The sequence below is a fragment of the Prosopis cineraria genome, unplaced genomic scaffold (assembly GCF_029017545.1).
Source record: "Prosopis cineraria cultivar Desert tree isolate PC_DT_omini unplaced genomic scaffold, ASM2901754v1 PC5, whole genome shotgun sequence".
NCBI classification, from domain to species: Eukaryota; Viridiplantae; Streptophyta; class Magnoliopsida; order Fabales; family Fabaceae; genus Prosopis; species Prosopis cineraria.
In genome coordinates, this window is record NW_026555336.1 from 30,242,425 (window position 1) to 30,257,606 (window position 15,182).

The 15,182-nt window shown below is 36.7% G+C and overlaps 2 protein-coding genes across 2 annotated transcripts; both read left to right on the forward strand.

Moving 5' to 3' along the window:
• Positions 1-2,415: 2,415 nt before the first annotated feature.
• LOC129310544 (uncharacterized) lies at positions 2,416-10,048 on the forward strand. Its single transcript, XM_054952410.1, is given in 7 exon segments — positions 2,416-2,627; positions 3,087-3,219; positions 3,311-3,414; positions 3,746-3,917; positions 4,038-4,178; positions 9,497-9,578; positions 9,581-10,048. Coding segments are annotated over 7 exon segments (981 nt in total). The 5' UTR covers positions 2,416-2,577; the 3' UTR covers positions 9,880-10,048.
• A 247-nt stretch (positions 10,049-10,295) lies between these two features.
• On the forward strand, positions 10,296-14,344 carry LOC129310817 (50S ribosomal protein L15, chloroplastic). Its single transcript, XM_054952731.1, has 5 exons — positions 10,296-10,326; positions 11,536-11,648; positions 11,722-12,073; positions 12,718-12,869; positions 13,780-14,344. The coding sequence occupies exons 1-5, from the start codon at positions 10,296-10,298 to the stop codon at positions 14,002-14,004; spliced, it is 873 nt and encodes a 290-aa protein (XP_054808706.1). The 3' UTR covers positions 14,005-14,344.
• Positions 14,345-15,182: the final 838 nt, after the last annotated feature.

A 15,182-nucleotide genomic window follows, 5' to 3' on the forward strand; every position in this document is an offset into this window, starting at 1 on the left:
TACATTTTCAACAATCAATTCATGGCACTAAACTCACATACTCATACTCAATCACTCCACATATTTAACATATCACATATCACAATCCTCATTTTCACAACAGCACGCCACAAGTAAATTTAAAAGCCACAAATGGGTGGCATAATCAATATTTTCCTTCCCAAAACCATTTCACAAATTAAACACATTGCAAATATGTATCATTTATTTAAATCATCAACCACATTTCACAAACACAATTAACGTTCAACTATAAAAATTAGGTTTTCCTCGATTACCTTAAATATTTAAAAGGTTAAAGGTTTACCCCTTATACAAAACACTTCCAAAACTTCTCCCAAACTTGAATGGTGCCAAAATTAAACCTCACTACATCCATACTATAAGGATATCATCATTATCCCATTTTGAGAGTTTTATCAACAAAATCTCCACTCACACTATTCTATCAACCCATAAATCATTATCCATTTATATTCAATAGGCTTATTAGGTTCTATTAATGCACATTTTTATTGATAACACTTTAAACCACCATTAATGGACATAAACCTCTCCCAACTACCACATTTATGTCAATTTTTGGATGTTAAATGCTCTCATGAACCAACCACTTCCACATCCATCAATTTGGTGTTTCAATACCTTAAATAACTCCTATTATACCCATTTTAATCAATGAAAATGGATCCATAATCCTATGGACTGAAAATAAGCTTTCCAACTCCAACCCTAACTTAAATTTCAATAAATGAGGGAGAGAAAGGAAGAAGAAGGCATAATAAACTTACCTTAAATGTTTGAGAGCTTCAATCTATTATCAATGTGATCCCACAACATGCCCTAGCAGAGCTGAAGTTGAGCTCTTCAATTTTCTCTCCTCCTTCTCTCTGGTTTTCACGCAGAATGCGAATTGATTTATCATAAATTTTGGCCCTACACCACAGCACATGGCACAGAGAAACCACCATATTTAAATCTACCCTTGTGTTCCACAACGGATTGATTACACGTCGCGGCATGTGGCACAAAGGGAAAACCTTTACTTTTTCTTCCTTTTTCCTTGCCTGGGTGACCCGCCTTTGATCCAGACTCACTTTTAGGGTTGAAATCATAACAATTATACCAAATTAAGTCTTTCTGGCCACATACCTCATTAACTCACAAATATAAATTATTGGGTTAACTAATCACAATTAAATTTTTCGAGATGTTACAATCGTTGTCTCCTGCCCTCCTTGTCTTTAATGTCACAAATATTGACAAAATTTGACCCAAAGCGATGGATAAAACTTGTCTTAGGATGCAACTTCATAGTAGTCGACTACATACTATATAATATTGTACAGATGATTCATTGTCTAATACGATCCAAAGCACTGAGAGACCCAAAATTTTAAAATTTCATATATTTTAAATGGATGCAACCTATCTTTAAACTGTCTTACAAAAAAACTTTTAAATAACTATAGAGATCCAATCTCAAATAAATTTATTAAGTATTTCATATATATTTCACAAATCATAAACAAAATTAATATTTTTAAACCCTGCAATATAAAATATGTATATCAACTCATCAAAATTAATATTTTTAAACGTAAATTATTGATGATATACATTTTTGTAAATAAACTATTTTTAAACCTATAATTGTATATTATATATTTAGATAGACAAATATTAATTTAACTTCAAATAAATAGATATCTATACTTTATTATATAATATAAATTTCTTGAAATCATGAAAATAGAACTAAATATTCAAACGCAGATTTTTTTTATAAATATTTAAATAGATAGATATTAATTTAAATTTAAATTTGAATAGATAAATGTATGTATACATACTCGATCGTATGAGCCTTGATTTTAAGCAAATTTTTAAAATAGATGAAAATTTTCAAAAATCAAGATGATAGATGGAAAATTTTAAATAAATGTTATTTTTTCTAAATATTTAAATAGATAGATATTCATTTGAATTTCAAATAGGTAAAAAATGAATATATTTAAAATTAATCCCACACCTAACTCTAAACCTAAATATTTTATTTTATATAAGTTAAAAAATAATAAATCATCTCAAATTTAATTTTAAATCTAACTTCAAAGCACATAATTATAAAAAAAATATTTAAAAATACAGAATTATAATAAACTTAAAAATAAATACATGTCATTCTTTCATAACCTTTTAACTCTACGTCTGGTTGGATATGCTTTATTACATCGTTTTTATGCACCGTGTTTAAATGATTATAATCCTTTCACTTGTTAGTTAAAAAAATATGACAAAAAATAATGTACATGTAATTTAATTTTGGGGCCCGATGGGATATGGATTGACTTCCTTGGCCTTCATGTATTGAATGTCGGATGACATCAATTATTTAATACTAAAAAAATATTTTATACTTTCTTTTCTTTCTCCTCCTTCTGCACCTAATGGCGACTTCGAGAGGTACAGTGGTTTGATCTTATCTATGAAAGCTCACATCTAGCTTCCCCATTTCTGATTTCTTCCCATCGATTGTAAATTTCCTCGCAAAGGCTTCGTCCGACCATCATCATCATGTCACTTCTAAACCAACTCTTTAGCAGAGGCGTTTTTGGCACAAGATGGTGAGTTGCCGATCTGTAATTCAATACCCTCGTGCCGTTGAATCAATTACTGGGCTTGCTTTCTTTTTTTTTTTTTCCTGGTCATAGAACTTTTTGATTCATGCTTTGATTGTTTGCTCATCTATTTCTTTAATAAAATTGCTTAAGGGGTAAAAGTTCAACTCCAATCTGGATTTTTTTTTTTTTTGCCGGTTGTGTTTTGGTTGAATGTTTTAATTTTTTAATACACCCAATGTGTGTAACCTGATCGGGATAATTTTTCGACTTACCTTTTCTGTAAGTAGCTATTTGGATAAAGAGTTGTGATAGTTTCCGTAATCGAGGGAGGTGTGAATATTGAAATTGCTGCTTTACTCTCTGAATTTTGAACGAACATTTTACAGTTTCTTCTGTTGAATCTCTTTCTATGTCATGAATATGCCTCTATTTTTTCTCTCTCCCTGGTTTGGCCTTCTGCAGTAGAACATGCTTGAACTTGGCGATATCTCGCATTAAGCTGTTGCAAAACAAGAGAGACGTGCAACTAAAACAGATGCGCAAGGAGATAGCCCAATTTTTGCAGGCTGGCCAAGAGGCAATTGCTCGAATTCGGGTATTTTCAATTTTCGGTGATAGCTAATTGCTTCGACGTTTCATTCTCTTTATTTTGACCTGGCATTTATTACTTTCATTGCTTTAACCAGGTGGAACATATTATAAGGGAGCAAAATATGGGGGCTGCGTATAATATATTGGAGTTGTTCTGTGAATTTGTTCTAGCACGCGTTCCAATAATTGAGAACCAGAAGTAAGTTCATAGATCATAAGTGTTTTTCGGGCGTACTATTTGTTCTACTTTCCTTTATTGTTGATTAATTTGTCAAAGCGAAGTGCAGTACTCTTGCAAATTAATTGGTATTTTATCTTCCTGACCTCTGCATCTTTCGATTTGCTTCTTGTTATTCTTCCACAAAGACATCCTTTTCTATGAATGATAAATTTGCACAATGTATAACGGGTGTACAGGCAAGGGTCTGAAGTATCACTAGATAATTCCTTCTCCTAATGATGCAGTTTTAAGAAAACTGTTTTTATATCCATATTTTGCAAACTTTAATCATTCCTTTCTAACATAATAGGGAGTGCCCTCAAGAATTGCGAGAAGCCATTGCAAGCATTATTTTTGCTGCTCCCAGATGTTCTGACGTGCCAGATTTGTTGCATATCAAAAACCTGTTTACCACAAAATATGGAAAGGAATTTGTATCTGCAGCATCTGAACTTCGTCCTGATTCAGGTGTGAACCGCATGGTAAAGTATCTTTTATTGTACTATGTTAATTTGCAGATTATTGATTCTATTGGAGCGTCAGATTTGGCTAACTATTATCGATTAATCGCCTCCCCTCTCTTCATATTATTATTATTGCAGATAATTGAAAAGCTTTCAGTTCATGGCCCATCTGGCGAAGCAAAGCTCAAGGCGTTGAGGGAAATTGCAGAAGAATACAATATAAGATGGGATTATTCAAAAACTGAAGCAGAGTTTAGTAAAAATCATGAAGATCTCCTGGTACTTTTATCAGTGAATTCATTTAGTATTTCTTTGATATCTTCCTTCATTATTGCACATTAAATAATCACGTAATCTGAATTTTCTTTGTAATCAGATATGGATGATAGCATTGTTTTACTGTTTATGTCAAGGAGCAGCTCTGTCTACTCTTCTATAAATCATTTTTCATTCTAGTTCTCCCTTGAAACCTTGTTTCTGACCCAAGAAATCTGCTGCAATTTTTATTTCAAGCTTTGGATCCAAATATGTGATTCCAGGAATTTGAATCCTTCTTAATTTCTTAAAGAAGTTGATGACTAATGCTGGAGAGAGAAAGATCCAATATGTGAGGGACATGCATTTGAAAAGTATGGTTGAATCCAATAATCATTTGTTGAACTCTCACATTGCGTGTCTCTCCTTCTGGATTGACTAGGTCAATGTTTGGGATCTGATAGAACTAGCCAAATCAAGTAGAATAGATAATGGAAATATGCTGATATTCTCTATTACGAAGGGGAAAATGTTGAGAATACAACCATTAATATCAGCTCACTCATTGGAAATCTCCTCTCTAATCAAACAGTAACAAGAACACTTGAAATAAACCTCACATGGCCTGGTTTTCAATAGACGAGGATCTCTCTGCTCTCAGAACAAACTTCCTACCTATTCCTCCTAACCCTCACACCCATATACGCACTCCCTCTACTCTGATAGTGTCAGAACAACCATTACCCCACACTTGACCACTTTGCCTCTGCTTCTTTTGCTGACTATTCTGGGCTTTGCTTCCTTTGGGCTTCCTTTCATACACTCAGCTCCATCTCCTAGCTTCAGGCCCATCGTTTCCCCCATTTGTAAGTGCCACCTTGTCCTCAAGGTGAAATTGGGGAAATTGATTGTGAAGGACATCCTCATCTTCCCAGGTATTTTTGCAATCTGGATGATTTTTCCACTTAATTAAATACTGCAGTTTACCTTCCTTATCCCAACGCACAGCTAGGACTTATTCTGATCGCACTTTCAGTTCTAAATCTTCAGTCGATCCCTTAGGCAGAGGCCGTGCTTCCATTGCAGTTTTGATGGCCTTCTTGAGTTGAGAAACAAAAACATTATGTATTCGGGCTGTTGCAGGTAACTCCAGCTGATAAGCAACCTTACCTATCCTCTCCAATATCTTATAGGGACCATAATATCTTGGAGAGAGCTTCTCGTTTGGTTTCCTTGCCAGTGACCTGTAGTGATAAGGCTTCAACTTGAGATATACAGCCTCTCCAATTTCATACTGCACCTCCCTCCCATGCTTGTTTGCTTGGTTGTACATTTGTGTTTGTGCCTACTCAAGTTGGCTCTTGAGCTCATCTAAGATCAAATTCCTTTCCTAGATCAGTTGGTCAACCTCATGCACCTTTGAAAACTGATCTTTCCACTTCAATAAGAGGGGGCTGGGGGGCTCTCTCATATAGTGCCTTGAAAGGAGTCATACCAATAGCACTGTGATAGGTGGTATTATACCAATGTTCGGCCTATGGCAACCTTCTAACCCACTTCTTTGGTGTATTTCCAGCAAAGCAGCATAAATAAGTCTCTAAAGTTCTGTTCACTACCTCAGTTTGGCCATCGGTTTCCGGGTGATAAGATGAGCTGTACTTGAGGGTGGTTCCTACCATGCTGAACAGCTCCTTCCAGAATTGGCTAACAAAGACCTGGTCTCTGTCCAAGACAATTTAGCTGGGAAACCCATGCAACCTGATCACTTTTTTGACAATTTGGCTACATCTTTGATGCTGTAGGGGTGAGAAAGAAGGATGAAATGCCTCTATTTAGTCAATCGATCTGCCAAGACCATCACCATATCACAGCGATTGTTTTTGGCAATCCCCTTATGAAATCCATACTCACATCTTCTGAAGAAGTGATAGGCATCGGTGGTGGTTGCAGCAGTGCAACGGGGCTCAAAGCTTCATATTTGTTCCTTTGGCAAGTCTCACATTGGGTTACAAACTCCTGGATGTCTTTGCTCATACCTTTCCAGTACACAACTAGAGCTAAACGCTTGTAAGTCATAAACTCCCTGATTAGTTCTTTGGTCTTGCCCAAGTGCTTAGGCAGCACTAGGCCTGTGCAGGATGCCCATGAGCCCGAGATGCCCGGCCCGGCCCGAGCAAAATATGCCCAACCCGAGCCTTAAAAAAATTGCCCAATTCTGTTTGGGCATGGTCGGGCTGAGCCCGATCTTCGGGTTGGGCAAGGTTTAGGGTTGGGGTATCAAACCAATTGACCCTGCCCGGCCCGAGATATAATATATTTTTTTATAAAAATAATAATATAGGATATAATTTTTTAACTTGATGGGGACATAAATGGTAGTTCTTTTTTTTTAGATGCCTTGATGATCAAGTTTGTAAACCTTAGGTTAAACATTTTTATATTTCTTAGAATTTGAAATTGGACAGCACTTGTGACTTGCATGAAAAATTCCTTCCATATTTGTTTTGCCATTAAGTTTTTTGATGACACCATAATATTTTTGCTAGTGATATTTAACAATCTATTACTTTTAAAATAAGAGCTTGAAGTGATTTATTGATGGAAATAATTAATTTGCTACAGTATATTTTAGATTTGTGTGGATGGTTTTGATTTTTTATTTCGGTAGGGCAAGGTTGGAGACCCTGCCCGAGGTGCCCGATCCCAGCCCGACCCTGCCCGCCCGACCCCTCCAAAGTCGGGCATCTTTCGGGTAGGGTCGGGTTTTGGGCATACTTTTTTTGCCCGAAGACATTTAGGGTAGGGCATCGGGTTAATGGATTGCCCTACCCGACCCTGCCCATGCACAGCCCTAGGCAGCACCAATTTTCCCTCATAAAGAAGGATTCCATTCTTCAAATCATACCCTTTGGGCCCCCCCCCCGGGGATAATTTTCTGCTTGAGTTCCCTTGAGTGTGAATCTTGATCGATCTCTGTCACTAACTCCTTAACCCCTTCATACTTCCACATAGAGATCGCTCTCATCTCTAATTCTGCATGACAGTGCGGGAGTGCATCTGCCACTCTATTCTCCTTCCCCAGCTTACGTTGGATCTGAAATTTTGGAGCCCATGAGCTTAGTGACCCTTTTTTTTTTTCAGGGGTAATAATTTGCTGCTCCAAGAGTTACTTCAAGGCCTTTTTGATCTGTTTCAATGACAAATGGCTGACTGGACAAATAATGTTGCTGCTTTTTGACAGCTAGGACAATCACCATGAGCTCCTGTTCGTAAACCGAGCATTGTTGATGCCTTTCTGATAGCTTTTGGCTAAAGTAGGCAATTGGTTGCCCCTTCTGCATCAAGAGCGCCCCCACCCTTGTTTTTGAAGCATTGGCCTCTATCTCAAATGGTTGACTAAAGTCAAGCATCACTAGCATTGGCACTTTGGTCATTGCATGCTTGAGCTCTTCAAACAACTTCTGTGTCCCTTCATTCTACTAAAATGAGTCCTTTTTGAGCAGCTGTGTTAATGGTGCTGCTATTTTACTGTGCCCCTTAACAAATTTCCGGTAGTACCCAATGAGACCAAGAAACCCTCTAAATGTCTTCAAGTTGTGAGGCTGCGGCCAGTTTTGTGAACACTATTGTTCCTCCCAATTCATCGAGAAGCTCGTCGATGGCAGGTATTGGGTATTTGTCTGGTATTGAGATGCTGTTGAGGGCACTGTAATCCACACAAAACGGGACTGGAGTAAGGATTGTACTGGGCGGTATGACCCTTGCAAGCATCATGTGCTTAACTTGCTTCTCAATCTCTACCTTCTGAGTGAACCCATACCTGTATGGACGGGTATTGGTTGGTTGCTCTCCTGGCTTGACGGTGATTCTGTGATTGTGAAACCTCCTTGGTGGCAACCCAGAGGTTGGCGCCCTAACCTTGAGGTAGTTGTTGATAATTATAGCAAACTCATTTTCGTCTTCTTGCTGTGTAACTCACTCTTCTCGTTGGCTAACAGCCAACTCCACCAAATATCCCACCCCTTCCTCTTTGATCGCCTTTATGATAGATCATGGAGAGACTTGGGTATTAGTGAGTGCTGGGTCTCCGCATAGACATATCCAGCCTTTCCCTTTCCTCACCTTCATGTGAGGCTGCTTCTAGTTCATGTAGGTATCCCCCAAGGATGCTAGCCACTCTACTTCTAGCACCAAGTCTACATGCCAAGACTAAATGCTAAAAAGGGCTGCTCAATGATCATTCCTTGAATTTTAGTCACACCCTAGGGCATTTCTGGTTCGCATAAGCCCTACCCATGTTGGCCACAGTCACCAAGTACCTCTTGACCTCCAGCATTGGAAAAACTAGCTCTTTCACCAGATCTGATGCAATGAAATTGTGGGTTGCCCCACAATCGATAAATACTACCACCTCTTGGTTGCCAGTTTGCCCCTTCATTTTTAGGGAACTTTTACCCGTGATTCCAATTGTCATTGTGATTGCCAGCTCCATCGACGTCATCTCCCTTTCCTCATGGGCCTCCTCATTGTTGGGCCTGCCTAATTCCTCTTCTAGGCCATTATCTTGCTCCTCCAGCACAATGAAACTATATTGTTTATTTTGGCACTTGTGATTTGGGTCAAACTTCTCCTCGCACTAAAACATAGGCCGAATTCACGCAGCCTATTGATCTCAGCCTCAGATAACCTCTTTCGTGGAATACATCTGGCCCATCAGGATCCAATTCAAGGACTTTAGCTGTTGTAATAAAATACCAATGGTGAAGATATGATGTACTGGATATTATTTCATTTTTACAATCCTTGTTACTTTTATGTTTCTTATACACTCTAATCATGCTTTCCTCATACAGATTATTCGTTGGGCAGTTGGATGATTTGATATGATTTATTATAGTTAAGGGAAATGTTTGTTACCTTGGAATCATCATTTTTTTTTTGTTCCAAAACAATTTTTGCATATAATTTGATCTCAATACTTAGCTCTGTTGGTTTATCTTGTCAGTCAGTACATTTTGATTGTCAGTCAAGTTGGTTTTTGTTTGTTGATGTGTTACTTGACAAATATAGGTAGGTAGGTAGGTAGGTATTGAATATAACCATCTTTTGTCTTTGTCCAGAACTTCTTTACTTCACCTTGAGAAGCACATTTCTTGATGCAGTCCGGCTTATCGTTTTTCTCCTTTTGATCTCTTCCCTTTGTGAAAATTAACTGACAAGTTTTTTCTGTTATTTTTGACCTCACTATCTGATAGACTGATACATTAAATACATTTTTCTTTTTTAACTAAAGACCAACGTTCACACAATTTTCATTGATGGCCCTCTCATATTTCTCATAGGCTGGAGCAAAGCAAGTTAGTGGTAGTGCTATGCCTTCTCAGAATCTCAGCAAATCGAGTTCTTTCACTTTGGCACCTTCTACCAAGAAAATTCTCAAATGTCTGTGCATAACAAGCAAGCCTATGAACACCTTGAAGCTCCCAGCCCTTTTAACAACAAACCTCATTTGAATACTCAAGAAATTGAACCATCGCCTAAAAATGGTGATCTTCACTCTGACGATGCCAAGAGAGAGACAAGATCTCAATCTATTGATGTGCTAGAGAAGGCTCGAGTCGCCATTGCTGCTGCAGAGCGAGCTTCAGCTACTGCCCGTGCAGCTGCAGCGCTGGTACACACCAATAGTTTTGGACCCTCGAAACTGGAAGGGAGATCTTCTTAATGTACTTAAAATGGTAACAGTGATTATGAGGAAAAAGGATTATGCTGTGATTTTAGAAAATACATTGTGGCAACCATTAATGCTTGTGCATCATGTAATAAAATTGTGTAATTAGTCCTATAACTGTAACGTTTTCAGAGAAGAGTTTTACTTTTTGACGAGTTGATTATGCATCAAGTCATTAGGCTATCTAAGGAAAAATAAGTTTCAGTAATTTGATGCTTTAATATTTTATACTAGGTTTAAAGTTTTCACACATCATATCAAATGGGTGTTCCGTAGAAGATGAAGATAGAGCAAACCGTCCATTAGTACATCTAAGGTATAATGTAGCAGCTGGCTGTGTAATGTATGATTCAAAGCAAAATGGATGATCAGAGATTTGTTTGATTTCCCTGCGCATTTAACTTACATCAATGACAGTTGCACAGACCTTCTTCTCCTCAAGTAGTTGTGTGTGTGTGTGTAGATACACATGTCAACCCCAACAAAATTGGTCTTTTGAATATTGTAGACTGTTTCATGAACAAGATTGTTACGCTACATAAATTACTCAAGGGCTCAATTTGGTAATTTAGGCTTTTCTTGCTTCAAGTACCCCCAAAGTCAATAACTCAGGCTACATCCAAACCCGTTTGAAAAAATTTGGGATTAGGCTTGAATATCTAAATAAAAAATTTATTTTTAAAAATATATAAAATATAATTAAATATTAATTTTATTAAAATATCATATATTTGAGTCTTATACATCGTTTAAGTATCAAATATATTTTATATTTTTTATAAAATAAAATAATTAATTTTAAAAAAATAATTTTAAAAATAAAATTCGAGTATTTGAACAGTTCAAAGCTCAAAAGAATTCAAGCCTTTTCAGGTTGGCTTATTTGGACTAAGTCCGAATAGGCCTGACTTGCTTAAATTTTCAGTTCTATCCCAACTCTTTTTTCTCTCTCTATGTATCAAATTCCTCTCATTTCCATATGTTATGCATTGAGGTGATGGTGTTCTGTTTCAAGAGTTAGAGACCTTTAACCTAATTTCATGTAATCATCTTTTACTGCGTAAAGACGACTCAGGGAACAAATGCAACCAACCGTATTTACTGTGATAATAGTATAAAAAGGTTAATATTGCCTTGCATTATTATTATTATTATTATTATTTTGGGACTGCATTACTGGGTACACAAAGGAAGCTACTTAATAAAATCAAACTGACATTACATTTAAACGTAATAAATAAATGAAGTCTAACTTAACCAATTATATAAATAAGGCTTTAAACATATCTACATATATTTATAAAAATGATAGTAAATCATACTACTAACAAATTATGAATATTGAACTTACTCTTCAAGCTCCATATAGTAGCATGTCGGATCTCATATAGTATGAATTATTTAGAGATGCAGGATTTTTTTTTTTTTTTTTGGGCTAGAGAGATGTAGAAGTTAATGTACATAAAAAAATAGACAAAAATATTAATTATTCTAAAACTGAAAATTTTAATAATATTAAAGGGACGTAAAATATGATTAATGATGGGAATAATTATTTTATAATAGACTGTCAGGCCTTGCCAAAAAATTAAAAAATAAAAAAAATAAAAAAGAAGCCTATCCTATCCGTTTAAGTTTTCTCGCTCGCAGAAGAGCCAGCACAGAATGTACACCTCCACATCCATGGCTGCTCTTTTTCTCTCACCCCATCGCCATTGGTGGCAAAGCCAGCAAGATGTCTATCTCTTGCTTCTCCTTTCAAGGTATTCTCGTCTCACAATCTTTGCTTAAAGTTTTCCATTTGCTTCTTCATCCTCACAAATTTCAGTATTTCAGGGAAGCTTGGAAAATTTAGCGGCAAAACCATTCAACATCTCTTCCCTGAAAATTCACCCAAGTAGTAGAGAGAGAAGACCCTTTCTTATTATTCTTAATCAAGCTGCTGGTTCCCCTGCAGTTGTTACCCTTACCACTGAGCGCTTCCGACTCGACAATCTGGGCCCTCAACCTGGTTCGAGGAAGAAAGCGAAGAGAAAGGGAAGAGGTATATCAGCAGGTCAAGGTGCTAGTTGTGGATTCGGTATGAGGGGTCAGAAATCACGATCAGGACCTGGTGTACGGAAGGGTTTTGAGGGTGGTCAGATGCCACTTTATCGACGAATCCCTAAACTCAGAGGAATTGCGGGAGGTAATGGCTGTTTCTCTTTGTTACTTTCTCACTTCAATTTTGGGCAGTGAATTTCTTTTCACAGGGTAATTATGCTTCTTGGTATTTTAATTTTGAGTAGAATTGTGCCATCAAAGAATGATGTTTTGCTTGACTTATGTCTGTAAATTTGAAGTTTTGTTCAATTTCTTGACGGTATGCATACAAATTGCATCTGAGAACTATAATTGGGACCAGTCTTTTATGAAATTATCAATCCATCTTTCTTTTCTTTGGTCAATCAAAAAATGTCTATCTTTTATTTCTCCAGCTTTCTTAAGTGGGGGAGTAGAAATCATGTTTTTATTGAAAATGCAACACTATCTCTCGAACTTTCCATATCTGAATAAAAGAATGCGAATGCTATAGTTCATCATGCCTTTAGAAATATTTGAGGACATGTGTATATATACATATTTTTCGTGTTCCAGTTGATGTCTGATGCTTATGTTATGCATACATACAATTTGGTTCATGCATGCACCCTACACCATGTTAAGTGCAAAAAAATTTCTACACATACGTGGATCTGTTTTAAATTGCATCGTGTTCATGTGTATATATATTCCTTTAGGAAACCATATACTGATTCCTGTTGTTTTTTCCATTTTTGGTTTGATCATAAGGTATGCACGCCGGATTACCCAAATATGTCCACGTGAATTTGAGAGACATAGAGGATGCTGGATTTAAGGATGGAGAAGAGGTATCTCTAGAGACATTGAAGGAGAAGGGTGTGATTAATCCATCTGGAAGAGATAGGAGACTTCCTTTGAAGGTACAGACTTGTTAATTTGTTGACATGTAAATTTCCTTCTCTAAGCATTCTCTCACTCCTGCGTCTGACAAGTGGTATAATTCTGTTATAGAATATGATGCATGTGCCAGTGAAGTGAAACTGACAAAATGGAATTAAAATTGTTCTGTGATTTGCACACCATCCATAATGTGTATGCGCTTACATGTGCGCAAGCATGGGTTTTGTTTACATTGGTGTTAATCAAACTCAAACTTATATGGATATACCTATCAATAAAATTGATTGGGATGTCAAACTCTGCTGATAAATTAAGTTTCTATTATGAATGTTATGCTCATAATATTTTGAATATATCTATGAATTTTTTTTATTATTAACTTCCCTTTTAACACCCAACAAACCCTCAAGGTACACAATTTTGCGCCTCTGTATTTATTGGTATCAGATGGGAAAAAATGGTTTACATATTATATTGGCATACTAATGAATATGGTGACTGGGAATTCTGTTGCCTGCTATCATAGCAAAGAATGTGGTTTAATTTAACCGAGGTGTATGAGTGTTACCCAATCTGGGCTCTGAGAGAAGCGTCATTGAAGTCTGCAGATCAGTGGATCTGAACTTGATAGTGATGCTTAGCTATTCATGTGGCAAGCAGTAAGGAAAAAGATGTGATGCCTGAGCTAGCTGTGGTGATTCACATACCCAACTTGGCGCTTGCCTGAAACAAAGCTGCTGTGTTTCATTTTACATTGATAAAATCATTTTCAATTTATCATCATTCCTTTTTGCGCTGTTTTGACATAATTGCATTAGTTTACCTGGTTGTGTAATTACATGCATTTTTGGTCTTGTTAAAACAAGGGCACAATGTATTAGATACGGAAAGAAATGATGAAAGTAGTTGTTTGTTTCGCTTTGATTACAGATTCTGGGAGAAGGAGAACTAAGCAAGAAGCTGACCCTAAAAGCTCGAGCATTTTCAACATCAGCAAAGGAGAAGCTGGAGACTGTTGGCTGCTCACTCACTGTTCTTCCCGGCCGTAAGAAGTGGGTCAAGCCATCAGTTGCTAAAAACCTTGCCCGGGCTGAAGAATACTTCGCCAAGAAACGAGCTGCTTCTGCTGCTGCTTCTGAACCAGCTTCAGCTTGAAGTTGAACCAAATATTTCCTCAGACATTTAGAACTCTTGAATAGAGATGCAAAATAGTGTCTCTTTAGGAAGCACCTCTCATCAAACTTTGCAGAGATCTTTTTCTTTCTCATCCTCACCTTAGCACCCCCCCCCCCCCAAAAAAAAACCACCCAAAAAAATTTTGTACTATTGTTTGTTTTCTGTACTATTTACAAGCTGGTGTACAAAACTTGTTAAATGTTTACCCTTCTTTTTTGACGGCATTTTGCAAGTTGACCTTCAGAAAGCTGTAATTAGTTCAGATATATTACGTTGTTGTTTCTTGTTCCAGTGAAAATTTTCCTGCCTCTTTCTATCAGTGAATCCATATCCTGCTTGAAGCTCAGGATCCACACGTTAGAGAAAAACAACTTGGCTTTGGCTAATAACGGCCTACTGCAAGTTGAGACTTGAGACATGTAAGATACCGTGTAACTTGGAAATACTCAGATGCATTCCTTTCCGGAAGTATTTCTTTTCTTTCTTTCTTTCTCTCTCTGTTTTTTTTTTTTTTTTAAAGTTTTTGGGTCTTGCACTAAGATATGTAGACACGGAGAAACTTCGAAAATTTACATACAGAAAGGTGGAGTTAGATTTCTCAAACTTAATGGATGGTGAACAGTGTATATAATTTTCGGAGGTATATCAGATCAAATATCCGATTACTTTGCGGATAAATTTAGTAGATGCATGCAAATTTTAATGGTTTGATACATGAACCTGTTTGCCAAAGAAATCAACAATAATTGTTAGTTGAAACTAACCATACATCATTTTTTTATTTATTTAAAAAACTGTAAATATTTAAAGAAGTCCATTACATGATATCATTTTGAAGGAGGTTTATATGGCGTACGACAATTAAAAGTTGGTTCCTTGCAAATATTCTGCACTTAAGCTTTTTATCACGTTAATAAGACCAAAAAGCTTTTATGTTGACTTTGTTCCTGAAACTAACAATGATGTAATATTATCCAAAACGTAGAGAACATGGTGTAATTTGGGGAAGTTGATGTCTAATGGTCGGCAAAATTGATCAATCAGGAATGTCAAAATCATGGACCGATGGACGTTTGCAGGAGGGCCACTTTGGGATTAATGGCAGGCATTTGATTTTGAAAAGGACCTTGGAATGACTAAATATAGTTGGCATAAAT

Excerpts from the sequence above, each read along its gene's own strand:
- LOC129310817 (XM_054952731.1), top strand. The coding sequence starts at position 10,296 with ATGACAGTTGCACAGACCTTCTTCTCCTCAA. Across the intron at positions 11,649-11,721 it reads CTCTTGCTTCTCCTTTCAAG|GGAAGCTTGGAAAATTTAGC; the intron begins GTATTCTCGTCT and ends TCAGTATTTCAG. Across the intron at positions 12,870-13,779 it reads ATAGGAGACTTCCTTTGAAG|ATTCTGGGAGAAGGAGAACT; the intron begins GTACAGACTTGT and ends CTTTGATTACAG.